Source organism: Urocitellus parryii, chromosome 3 (assembly GCF_045843805.1).
Source record: "Urocitellus parryii isolate mUroPar1 chromosome 3, mUroPar1.hap1, whole genome shotgun sequence".
Taxonomy (NCBI): domain Eukaryota; kingdom Metazoa; phylum Chordata; class Mammalia; order Rodentia; family Sciuridae; genus Urocitellus; species Urocitellus parryii.
The window spans coordinates 81,878,272-81,891,828 of NC_135533.1; the positions used below are offsets into that span (position 1 = coordinate 81,878,272).

The window sequence follows — 13,557 nt, forward strand, 5'->3', positions numbered from 1 at the left end:
CATATGGATTTCTAGTTTTCCCAGCCCCATTTGTAGAAGATGCTATCCTTTCTCCAGTGCATGCTTTTGACACCTTTTTCTAATATAAGGTAGTTGTAATTTTGTGAGTTAGTCTCTGTGTCTTCTATTCTGTACCATTGGTACTAGCCTGTTTTGGTGCCAATACCATGCTGTTTTTGTTACTATTGCTCTGTAGTATAGTTTAAGGTCTGGTATAGTGATACCATTTGTTTCATTCTTCCTGCTTAGAATTGCTTTAGCTATTTTGGTCTCTTATTTTTCCAGATGAATTTCATGATTGCTTTTTATATTTCTATGAGGAATGTCGAGGCAAGGTTTTAACTCTTTGAGGACATCTTTGCCTACCCTCCCTCCCTCCAGCTCCAGCTTCTCCTTCTCCCAGCCCAGGAGCACATCTGTAGGGAACTCTGGCTGCAAATAGCAAGCATGAAGGGGCTGATTGATGGTGACATGCAGGATGTGTGCATATGTATGTGGTGCATGTGCGTGTGCATGCTCCTATGTGTGTGTATTGGTGCCTATGTATGATTGGAAGGGTGACATATTTCCTCTCCCTCAAAAGCATTCTTTGTTCACTTTGGAAATGGGTGTTTCTGACCCCATCTCCTCCGTCCCAGCACATTCCTTTGAAAATGAACAGTGTCTTGAATTCTGAGATGGCTGCAAAGCAGACAATGTTGGAAAGGAGGCTTTGGGGTTGACACTGGGACTTCCTCTGCAAGGCCTTTAGTTTGCAGAGCCCATCCAGCAGGGTGGGCCAACTGGAGAGGAAATATGCCTCCCCTGGAGCCATCTGAATTTAAACACTGGCAAATCCCTGGTCCTAAGGAAGGATATTCCATTCATTCGTTGGGAAAATGAAGAGGGATTCAACCAGCATGCCACCAATTCTTGGGCAAGGATTCCTGTCCAGGTTGAAGGCTGAACTAAATTGCCCAATGTTCCTCTCTCCCAAAGCAAGAGAGTAAAGAAAACAGGGAAGGCAGAACTCTGCCAAGCACTCACCGTCACGGGGATGCTCAGGTGGCCTGAAAAGATGCTATGATCTGTTAACTCATCGGCAGACTCTTTTCAGGCCACCTGAGCATCCCCGTTTTACAGAGGACAAAACCAAGGGTTGGCAGGAGGAGGGGCTTGCGCAAGACCACCAAAGAAGTACGAGCTGAGTGAGATTTGAAATCTGTCCTACTCTTCTCTGCCTCAGCCTTTCACCCATGGGTCCACAAGGCAAGAAGCATGGCCCAATTCTCCCCAAGCTGACTGCTAGCAGTTGCCAGGAGGGTAGGTCATAAGGCCAAGGCCATTGTCCAACTCTCTGAGGGCTCCTTCCTCTGTGCCAAAATATCCAAGGCAAGTCTCAGTAGCTCCTGGGTCTCTAGAAAACATGGCACGATACAATCCCAGGCTGATCTTTATAGGGGAAGCCATGGTGGTCCAAGCCATGGAGTCCAAAGATGGCCTCCAGTCAACTGCAGTGCCAGGCCTTAGAGTGTGTGAGAGGAGGTGCTGATGACATATGCAGAACTTTCCAGAATGAGATTTTGTTCCTGTCATGGCACACGGGCTACTGTTCCCTTTCATCCTCACAGTTACCATGTGGCTTTCAGTCCTTGGCTGTTGAAGAAATCTCAACATGCAGGATGTGTGCATATGTATGTGGTGCATGTGCGTGTGCATGCTCCTATGTGTGTGTATTGGTGCCTATGTATGATTGGAAGGGAGGTTATATTGCTGTTAGACACAGTTTTCCTGAATGTGTTTGGTTTGATTGTTGTTGTGTTGTTGTTATTATTATCTTTGGTACTAGGGATGCTCAACCACTGAGGCACATCCCCAGCCCTTTTATTTTTTATTTTGAGACAGAATCTCATTAAGTTGGTTAGGGCTTCACTAAGTGGCTAGGGCTGGCTTTAAACTCGCAATCCTCTTTTCTCATACACACTCATATACACCCACACACATGCACACACACGACACTTACATATGCTCACATACTAAAACACTCACATAAACTCACACACACATACTCTCCTGTGCACACACTCACATGCATACACACCCTTATATACATACACTCACACACATACATACACAACAACACTCACTTGCACACTCACACTAACACACATGCTCACTCACACCAACACACATACTTGCACTCACCCACAGGCACAAACATGCACTCACACACAGTCACACACATGCATATACACACATATCCTTATATACATACACTCATACATGCTCACACACATACACAACACTCACACTCATACACTTGCACTCAACACACACACTCATACACTTACACACTCACTCTTGCACATACTCACAGGCACTAGTATGCATGCACACATGCACACACTCATACACTCAAGGTGCTCACACATATGCCCCACCCACATAAATATGTACCCCACAAATATGTATGATGATTATATGTTAATTAAAAAGAAAAAAAATCTAGGGCTCGGGATTGATAGAGCTTAGTGGTAGAGCACTTGCTTAGCATGTGGAAGCCCTGGGTTTGATCTCCAGCACTGGAAAGAAAGAAAGCAAGGAAGGGAGGGAAGAAGAAAAAGAGAGAGTTGTAGAAATATATAATATATACTAAGTATATATGATTGGGATAGATATACAGAAGTTTGAAGCTTATAGAATCCTTGGGCCTATCGGAGTAGGTTCAGTCAAAGAGGTGGTTGCTGAGAGAGAGTGAGGATCCATGTGCTTATTAGGGGTCAGAGCAGAGTACACAAGCAAAAGTTAGGGAATTTCAATGGTGCTGACGATTGACATTAGATCACAGAAGAAGGAAAATGGGATACCTCTACCCCAAGTTTGTGCAAATATATTGTATACCTGCTTGCTTGGGCAGGGTACCCACAGCCTGTTTGTGGGAATATTGAGGCACCAGGAAAATAAGAAGTTAAAAATTTTTTAATACAGACACAAAGCTCACTATCAAGCTCACTCAATGATAAATAAGTTGATTAACCTTATATAATTAAAGAAATTGAATTGGTAGTTAATATTTCCACAAAGAAAAGTCTAGGCCCAGGTAGCTGTACTGTACATTTTATCAAATATTTAAAAAAAACAAATGATATCAGTTCTATACAAACTTTTCTGAAAAATTTAAGTTGGGAATTCTTTACATCTTATATTGTAATTGGTATTATTCTTATTACAAAGAAAAGAAAATTTCAGTTTAATACCCTTCTTGATCATCTATGCAAAAATTCTGAATTATTTTATCAGATCTAATACAAGCATATATAAAAAGGATAATACATCATGATCACATTGGTTTTATCCTCGGAATGCAAGGTTGGTTTAACATTTGAAAATGTCTCTGTAATTTTTCATATTGACTAAAAAATAACTACAAAATTATCTCAATAGATATAAAAGATATATTTGAAAGATTCAATGCATACCCATGATAAAAACTCTCAGCAAACTAAGCATAGAGGGTAAGTTTTTCAATCTGCTAAAGGGTATCTACTAAAATCCCATAGCTCACATCATATTTGATGGTGAAAGGAAAATGCTTTCCTCCTAAGATAGGAACATAACAAGAATGTCTATTCTCAGCACTTCTATTCAACATCATAATAGAGGTTCTAGCTGTTGTATTAAGGCAAGATAAAAAGACATAAAAGACATGCAATTTGGGAAGAAGAGAATAAAATAGTCATTATATGCACTCAATATGAGCATTTATGTAGATAATTATGTTAAATATACAAAAACTATCACTAGAAATAAGTGAGTTTGTAAGAATGCAAATATGATCAATGTACAAAATTATATTTCTACATACTAACAACAAAAATTCAGAAATTGAAATGAAGTAGAAAATACCATTTATAGTAGCATGAAAAAATAAAAATCCTTAGGGAAAAATCAGATAAAAGTTGTGTAATATTTTTATATTGAAAAGTACAAAATAATGCTCAAAGAAATAAAATAATAAATAAATGGAGATATTACAACCGTGTTCATGGATTAGAAGACTTAATATAGTAAAGGTGTAAATTCTCAAATTAGTGTATAAATTCAGTGTAATCCCAATCAAAATCTCAGCAAGATTTGTATATGTGAATATATCTGTGTGTATGTGTGTACACACTGACAAGTTGACTATAATTTGCATGAAGCTACAAAGCTAAAACACTTTTGAAAAAGAATAATTTTGGAATGTGGCTTACAGTCTAAAGAAGGCAAAGAGATGAATATGAAAAAATAGAATCCAGAAATAGACCCTCATGCATATGTTCAAATGACCTTTGATAATGGTGCAAAGACAATGTACTAGAGAAATAAGAATGGCTTTAATAAATGGTGCTGGGAAAACTGTATATTCATATGCAAAAAAAGAACTCTGATTCATTTCACATCTTATATAAAATGCCTAAAAGAGTATCCAGATCTAAAAGTAAAGCTTAAACATAGAAATCTGAAGAAAGTAGTGGTTAGCCAGAGGCTTCTCGGACACAACACAAAAGTATGATCTTTAAGACAAACCTGATAAATTGGAGTTTATCAAAATTAACAATCTTTGCTCCTGTTTTTTTGGGTGCTGGGAATTGAACCTAGGGCCTGACTTAATGCTGAGCTACACCTCCAGTCCCTGAACCTTTTTAAATACTCTTGTTAGAGAATGAAAAGACAGCTGTATTTGCAAATCTGAAGTTGTATTCATAATATATAAGGAATTATTAAAAGTAATAAAACAACTCGATTAAAAATGAAAAAAATTGAACAGATACTTTATCATAGAAGATATATGGATGGAAAAAATACAAAAAATAGCTCATCATTTTAAATTAATAGACAAATAAAAAAATAAATACAAGGAGATCCCACTCTAAATATTTAAACTTAAAAACATCTATTATCCTCGTCAAGGCAGCATAGGCCTATAGGCCTATAATCCCAGCTACTAGGGACGAAGAGGCAGGAGGATTGAAAGTTCAAGGCTTGTTTGGGCCACTTAGAAAGACCCTGTCTAAAAATAAAAAAGGTTTGCCAGTGCAGTTCAGAGGTAGGGTGCTTACCTAGCATGTGCAAGGCCCTGGACTTGATCCTCAGCACCACAAAAGCAATATCAACAACAAAATTCACTGGTCATATCAAGTGATGATGAGGATATGGAGCAACCAGAACTCTTTTTTCTTCTTTCTTTTTTCTTTTTCTTTTTGATACTGAGGATTGAATCTGGGGGCTCTTAACCACTGAGCCACATCTTCAGCCCAAACCAGAACTCTTAACCCTGTTGGTGGTAATATAAATTAATACCACTACTTTGTAAAACAGACTGGCAGTTTCTTAACGTAACTAACCATATGTCCATACGAAGACTTGCACAATATCAGCTTTATTTGAAACAATCCTAAAGTGGAAACAAACCAAAAGTCTATCACAATGTAAACAAATTGGGTTTGTATTCATATTCAATGGACTAGTACCAATAAAAAACAAAAAACAAAACAAAAAGTATTGCTATATAGGACAAAATATGATGCTTGAAAGAAACCATATAAACATGAACATGCTGTATGATTCTATTAATATTAATTCTAGAAATGAACATGCTGTATGATTCTATTAATATTAATTCTAGAAATGCAAACTAACGAACGGAGAAAGAAAGCCAAAAGGTAGATGAGGGGAGCCAGGCGTTGTAAATAGGCGTGAGTAACTTTTGGGGGTGATGGAACTGTTCATCTTGATTTGTGGGGGTGATTTCATCAGTGTATATAATTGTTCACTGTTAACATAGTGTGCACTTAACACAGTTTTTGTTCATAAACTATACCTCAAACAAGCTTGTAAAAATTAATTGGTGATCATTTTAAATTGTGCAAGATTTGCCACAATGTACAGTATTTACAATTGAAGTACACTTTTTTTCCTCTTTTAACTTTGTGGGAAAAAAACCGGCATTGCTCGAGAAAATGAATGCTAAAGCTGGCTTGAGAAATGTATGTAAAGCCATTGATCTGTAAAACACATTTTTCAATTATTAAGGTAATTTTCTTATTTACGTCTTGTACATATGTTGGAAATCTTCCAGTTTGGGAGTTTTGAGATTTAAACCCGTGTGAACAAACTAGGAAGGCCCACACAATCTCACGCCACAGTGTTGCATCATGGTTCAACGCCTCAAAAACCGAACCCGCCATTGGCCCACAGGTGTGATACGGGACTATAAATAGCCAGCACGCAGCCTCAGTACTATTTTAGGCATGCACGTGCCTGCCTCGCAGCAGCCTCCGGGGTCTTATGAAGTGGCAGCGGCTCCCGCCAAGCCCGGATGATGGCTCAGCACCGTGTGCGCAAGCGCAGCGTGGGTTCTGAGTCGCGGAAGCACGCGCGGTAAGCGTCTGCACGTGCGCGACGACGGCCGAGGGCTTTCTGCTGTGGCGGGAAGCGGGCGGCGGGCTGAGGGTCTAACATGTGGGGCCAGGGGCCCTTTTCTAGAGCGTCTGTGACAGAAAGTGTGAGGTCAGTAGTAATCCTTGTGGCAGGTGCGATGGTGGCCACTTCTGGGACCTTAGTTTTGGGGCTGGTTGCATTTTAGGGCTCAAGTTCCGCACGAGGCCTGCTTTCTGGCCTTCCGCGCCCTGGGGCCGCCTGGTCCCGCGAAGGGGCTATGGGCGCCCAGGTTTCAGAATTTGGTGCCAGGGAGCGAAACGGGTTTGCAGATAACAATGTTGGTAAAGCCTGGGGTGGAATTATTTGCTCTCTTTCCCGCAAATCTGCGCCACTTAAATTTTCAAAGTCCTTTCTACAACAAGAGTGAAGCCACCTGTGCCTGCCTTACAAATTCTCTTTTTGAAGTGGAGGTTTGGTAATCCATTTAAGCGGAAAGTTGGGACTGTAGCAGTGCTGCATGAACGTGCGGGACAATCATTTTAAAAATAAGATTTAAAACTGGTAGAAAATAACTTTTTAGGGCAAGTGGTAAGTTTTACAAAGTAAACTTTTTTTTTTTTTAAAACTAAATCCCAGGCATAATGTCTTCAAGGGAAACGTAATCCCTCTAAACAGATTCCAATTTTGTTTTACAAGTTTTCAGTCAATTTAATTTAAAAATTAGTTTTGACCAGTATTGAAGAGTCCTTGGTTTGAAGATGTTTGAAAGGCATTTAGTGTATTTGAAGGAAAAAAAAAATTAAAGTTGTAACAAAAACCATAAGAATGAAGTTTGAAGGTTTTATAAGGCTTTTTTTTCTTCTGTTATGAAGAGTTAATAATCTTTTTTTCTTTGTTTAGAGCATTTGAAACTTTGGTATAGAGGTGTTCTTAGATAACTCTTTAAAAAAGTGTTTTTTAAAAACATGACAGACTGTAGGATATCTGCTCTGCTCCTTTTTTTTTTTTTTTGGGTGTGGAGGTGTACGGGTATTTAACTCAGGGGGGCATTCAACCACTGAACCACATTCCCAGCCCTGGGATGTCTGCCTTTTTAAGGCAGTTCTGTGAAGAGAACTACCCCCATCCTTTTCAACATATAGCTGCATAGAATATTTGTCTTAAAAACTCAAGACCATAAAAATAGTAGTGGTGGTGGTAAGGGGGTGCAGAGAGTGGTGTGAGTCATGCCAGCTAATCATATCAAATTCACCATCAGATTGTTGATATGTACCTTCTGTAAATTACTTTTTTTCTGAGAAGGAAGTAAAATCAGCTGGGACTGAGCAATTAAAACATTTTATTTTTCTTCAGTATCTATGAATGGACAGTACAGTATTCTAGTGTGTTGAGAATAAAATTATAAAGTAGAAGACATTTCTTTTGAAATACTTTTCAGTTGGGAAAGTATAATATTGTGTGATGAAAAAATTTTTTTGAGTAATGGGCAAAACTTGATTTATTTTACCATCTTTAGTCCCAGGGTATTTTCAAAAACAATAGCCTCTGTGTCTTTAAAAGAAAATTGATTACCAGTATGAAGCATTTGTAGTGTTTCTTCTTATAGAAGCCTTCTTTTTGTTTGACAAGTCATTAATTTATTATAAAAATAGGCACATTGTTCCAAAGTTTTGATTTATGTAAGTGATCAAAATGCATGACTTATCTTTAGTGTAATTTTTTCCTGTTTTTTCCCCTTTTATTTACTGGTGCATTATAGTTGTACATAATGATAGGATCTGTTGTTACATACTCGTAGGTGCACACAATATAGCAACATAATTTGGACAATATCAGTCCTCAGCACTTCCCCTCTCCTTCTGCACCTTCCACCCCTTGGTCCTTTTCCTTTGTTGATCTTTCTTTGATTTTTATGAGACCTCTTGCCCCCATCTTTCTTTTCCGTTTTGCCTCTTTAGTTTCCACATATGAGAGAAAACATATGACCCTTGATCTTCTGAGTTTGGCTTATTTTGCTTAATAATCTTTAGTTCCATCTCTTTTCCTGTAAATAAACAATTTCGTTTTTTTTCTGTAAGGATGAATAAAACTCTGCTGTGTATGTATGGAACATTTTGTTTATCCATTCATCCATTGATCACCACTTAGGCTGGTTCTGTGGTTTGGCTTATGAACTGGGCAGCTCTAAACATGGGAAAGCATGTAGCACTATAGTATAATGACTTTAATTCTTTTTTAAAAATAATTATTTTTTAGTTATAGGAGGACACACATCTGCATTTTATTTTTATGTAGTGCTGAGGATCAAACCCAGTGCCTCATCCATGCTAGGCGAGCACTTTACCTTTGAGCCACAATCCCAGCCCCTGACTTAAATTCTTTAGGGTAAATACTGAGGAGTGGTATAGCTGGGTCATATGGTGGTTCCATGATTAGTCTTTTGAAGAACCTCCATATCTTTTTCAGTGTAAATTTGTAAAAGTCTTGTTAATGACAATTTTAAGGACAGAGACTATAAATGATGAAATTGTAAACTACAATATTCTCACAAGAATAGGAACTATTGAAGAGAATGTTTCAGCTCATTTTTAATATGGAGTTTGAATTTTGACAGAATTCATTAGTGCAGAACACACTTGAGAAAGTTTGAGCTTCATGTAGTTTAGTCTTTATTGTTAATGAGTGGATTATTATAACCTAATTCAAAGTATTGAATTGTTTTAGTTTTTCAGGAATTGTCCAAATGGATGAAGATATACATTACAATAAAGGTACTGATGCTAAAAATTATTTTTGGGGTGTAAGAGCTAGATTATTATGATTAATTTCTAATTTTCTTTACATTGTGATTTGGTTTTAGTTGAAGATGTGGTTGGAAGTCATGTTGAAGATGCAGTAACATTTTGGGCCCAGGTAAATAGCAGTCAGGTTGATTTCTTCTCTTCCCCTCCCTCCCTAACCTGTCTTCCCCAACAACAACAAAAAACCTAGGAGTAAGTATGTTTATCATTATCACTGCCTAATTTTTGTTAAATTGTTTAGCCCTAAGCATTATTAAAATGTAACTGGTTATAACTGTAACTATAGTTGAAATATGAGTAGTATATTCATAGTAATGAGTAAAAATGTTAAAATCAGCAAGATTGTGACTTCATAATTACACTGAATGTAATTAATACCAACGTCCTAGGCTGCATAAATTTAAGAGGCTAGAGGGTGCTGCATAATTGAGTGAAGTTATAGCTCCATCTAGTGGTCATTTTAAAGATTGTTTCTTGAAAGAAAAATTTTAAGTGTCATCTTTTAATTAATCAAACAAATTTCATTTATTTAGCTTTCTGACTCTGCTTGTACCTTCAACATGTTAACAATGATTTTATGCTCCTTTATAAGGAAAAAATGCTTGATCCTATCATGGACATATTTAGGACACAGAGAACCACCATAGGCTCAGCTGATGTTTTTCATTTATACAATCACATAATTTTAAGTATCACAGAACAAACCCTTCAAAATCTGTCTTGGCACACACGACATGAAGACGTTTAATGCTTTCTCAACCTTCTTGTTATAAAGGAAAACAATTCTGTTACTAGGGATTTGGGACAGCCTAGTTTAGTTAGAAGCTGTATTATAGGAAAGCCTGTGGTGGTATGTCAAACATTGTAACATTCTGAATGCTCTTAGGCCAGCCCAAAGAACTTTTCTGAAGGCTCCTTTATCTTCAGATGGTTGCTGATTGTAAAGGGAATAAAACCAGTGAGAAGAAAAAGCTACCATATCTCTCAAGACCTTCTCTAGAAGAGAAAGAAAACTCATTTTTTTCTGATCGTTTTTAAGTTTGAATTTAAGATATGCTAATTTTTCTCATCATAAAATTTGAAGCATTTATGAAACATTTCCAATTTTCTCTTGGTAGGCTACAAGTCAGATAGTGTATTCAGTTTTGAAAATAAAAAATTAAGGGGCTGGGGTGGTGGCTCAGTGGTAGAGTACTCAACTAGCATGCATGAGGCACCGGGTTCGATCCTTGGCACCATATAAAAACAAACTATTGTATCCAACTAAAACTGAAGGTACATAAATAAATAAATATTTAAAGAATAAGCACCAAAGTGCATGTGTTGGCAGAATTTAAGAATGTGAAATTCCTCTAATAAACACAATTATCCACTAATTTTTTTTTTTTGATTCTGTGGTGTTTTTTGTTTTTTTTTTTGTACCAGAGATTGAACCCATGGTGCTAACCATTGGGTCACATCCCTGGCTTTTTCTTATGTTTTATTGTGAGACAGGGTCTGGCTAAGTTTGCTGAGGTTGGCTTTCAACTTTCAATCCTCTTACCTCAGCCTCCTGAGTTGCTGGGGTTACATGCAATGACACTGTGCCCAGCTTACATACTGGTTTTTGATTTTGTGAACTGTATGTACATGGTGTCAGAGGGAAGGGAATTAAATTTCTTTATATTTCCTATAGCATGGGAACTTTTTCATCCACCATTTTTTTTTTTTTTTTTTTTTTGCAGGTGGGGATACTAGGGATTGAACTCAGGGCCACTTGACCACTGAACCACATCCCTGGCCCTATTTTGTATTTTGTTTAGAGATAGTTAGTGTCTCACTGAGTTACTTAGCACTTCCTTTTTGCTGAGGCTGGCTTTGAATTCGTGATCCTCTTGCCTCAGCCTCCCAAGCTTCTGGGATTACAAGCTAACCCACAAATTTTATAATTTTTTTACTCTAGTATTTGGCTAATGCTGATTTTCTAATCTCCTCATTCTTGGTGCATTTATGAATTGTTCTTCTATAAGGAAGAGCTGTTTCTCTCTATCATTTTTAATTTTTTAATAATTTATTTATATTAATATAGATGTATGTATTTATTCCACTATTTATAACCTAATGCTGTAATTATTTATTGTTCAGATAATTCTGTTCTGGCCATTAGGACAAATGTTGGCCAGAGAACACAGATTGGTTACTTGGCCCTTAAAAATGTCCCATTCTTTTACCACTTCTCTCTCTCTCTCTTTTTTTTTTTTTTTTTTTTGACACCATCAGATACTCTAGGAACATCTTTTGTTTCCTAGCTCTGGAATCAACCAGTCTCCAGGGAACCCTCTTTATATATAACTTAATAACCTTTTATATTTTATTTGAATAAGTGATTTAAGCCAATTGGAAAGTAAACATTTTTTTATAGACTAGTCTTATTTCTTATAATAACTGATTTTAATTTTGAAAAAATAATGATGTAAGAATACAATCTGATATCTAAGTTTCAAAACCTTTTAAATATGTTTAAAAGAATTCTCAGTTTTATAACAGTTAAGTAATATTTTACTGAGTGTCAAATTTATTCATTCTTCCTAGAATATCAATAGAAATAAAGATATTATGAAGATTGGTTCTTCGCTGTGTGAAGTTTGTCCCCATGCCAATTCAGTTTTTGGAAATCTTGATCCAAAGAAGGTGAGCCATATTCTTGGGTATAGTTATTTCATCCCTCTTGTTAACTTTCTTACATCTTAGATTTTTTATAGTTTTTGGAACTTAAAGTCTATTTGAAAGGATTTTAGAATGTGTAAACAATACTTATAATAAATATATTCATTCAAAAATGCTTATGCACTGAATATTATTTGGCCTTAAAATGGAAAGAAATCCTGACATAGCTGCAATATGGATATGTCTTGAGAAGCTTTTGCCTTTTTTAAAGGCTACAATTATTTCCAGTAAATTTGTGATTGTGATATAAGGGAGAGGTTGAATTTTTTTTCCAATATGGATATAACAACTTTAACAGAATGATTAATAAAAACGCCATTGTTTCTTTACTGAATTGTATTGGCATCTTTATTTTATATAAGTGACTATAGGGTATTAATTGTTTTTTTTCAAAATAATAGACGCCCTTGGGTGCATCAATTTCTTTGCCAAGAATTTACCCTTTGAACACTTTTGTAAGTGCACCCATATGTTTATACAAAGATATTTATTTCAGCATTATTTGTAATGAGAAAAACTGAGGGTCAACTAAATATCCTTCAGTATTTTACAATAGCAGTAGTAATAATAATAGTTAACTTTTACTTCCTTTGTGGGCAATATTCTAAGCACTTTTTGCTAACTCATTGAATCCTCGTAGTGCCCATATAAGACAGGTGGTGTTATTATTTTTTATTTTTTCCTGAAATTCCTGAAAAAAGCCAGGATAACTTTTTATGAAAGTCACTAGCTAGGTAAGGGCGGATCTACCCATCTCTTTGACTGTTAACTCTATATTGGAAAATTTAACGGACTTTTAGAATACTGTCTGACCATCTTTGGAAGGCTGGTACTAGAATGAGGCAATTATAAAATTTTAAGAGGCACTCATCTTTATATTTTAAGTGCAGGGTTGGCACCTGAGAGTGAGTACCTCCATAAATTTTGTTGGGTGGGTGCCTAGCTTTAGTTAACTTCCTCCATTTAATTGGTTATTTAAATGAGGGAGATAGCTGTAGTCTAAATGTTTTTTTTTTCCCTCGAAATTTACGTGTTGAAGTTCTAATTCCTAAGGTTAAGTACTGAGAGTTGGGGCCTTTGAGTGTCTGTCACGTGTCTTTTACCACTCAAAGGCACTATATCATAAATTAGTGCCCTTACAAGAGAAGTTCCAAATAAAAGAGGTATCAGGGTGCTACCATGTGAAGATACATGAAAGTACCAAGAAGGTGTCTTCTCTGAGGAATAGAAACATATTAGGCATTGAGTCTGCTGGCTGTTTGATCTGGGATTTCCCAGCCTTCAGAACTGTGAGAAATTAATGTATTATTTATGAGATACTCAATCTAAGGTATTTTGCTATGGAAGCCCAAAAAGCTTAAGACAGGGTTATATCTCTGTTTTCTAATAAGGAATAAGATATAGAATGGAGTACATAACATAAGCACATATATGTAAATAAAATCCAGATGGTAGCACAAATATCCTAGTGTATATGTGAAATTAGTGTAAGTGTAAAATTATTTTCTGGAGACAGAAGTTGGAAAATGTCTTAGTCTTTTGGAAGTCACTTGCGTGTGTGCTGTGGATTGAACTCAGGGTCTTGCACGTGCTAAGCATACATTCTCCATTCTACCACTGAACTAAGTCCTTTTATGTGCTTTTCTTT

At 36.5% G+C, this 13,557-nt stretch overlaps 1 protein-coding gene across 1 annotated transcript in view; it reads left to right on the forward strand.

Annotated features, from left to right (window-relative positions):
* Nucleotides 1–6,481: 6,481 nt before the first annotated feature.
* Stk31 (serine/threonine kinase 31) overlaps nucleotides 6,482–13,557 on the forward strand; it is an 81,249-nt gene continuing 74,173 nt past the window's right edge. The window contains exons 1-4 of the mRNA XM_026400223.2: nucleotides 6,482–6,531; nucleotides 9,127–9,173; nucleotides 9,263–9,315; nucleotides 11,775–11,873. Coding sequence (XP_026256008.1) covers nucleotides 6,482–6,531; nucleotides 9,127–9,173; nucleotides 9,263–9,315; nucleotides 11,775–11,873 — 249 coding nt within the window. The remainder of the gene's footprint in view (nucleotides 6,532–9,126; nucleotides 9,174–9,262; nucleotides 9,316–11,774; nucleotides 11,874–13,557) is intronic.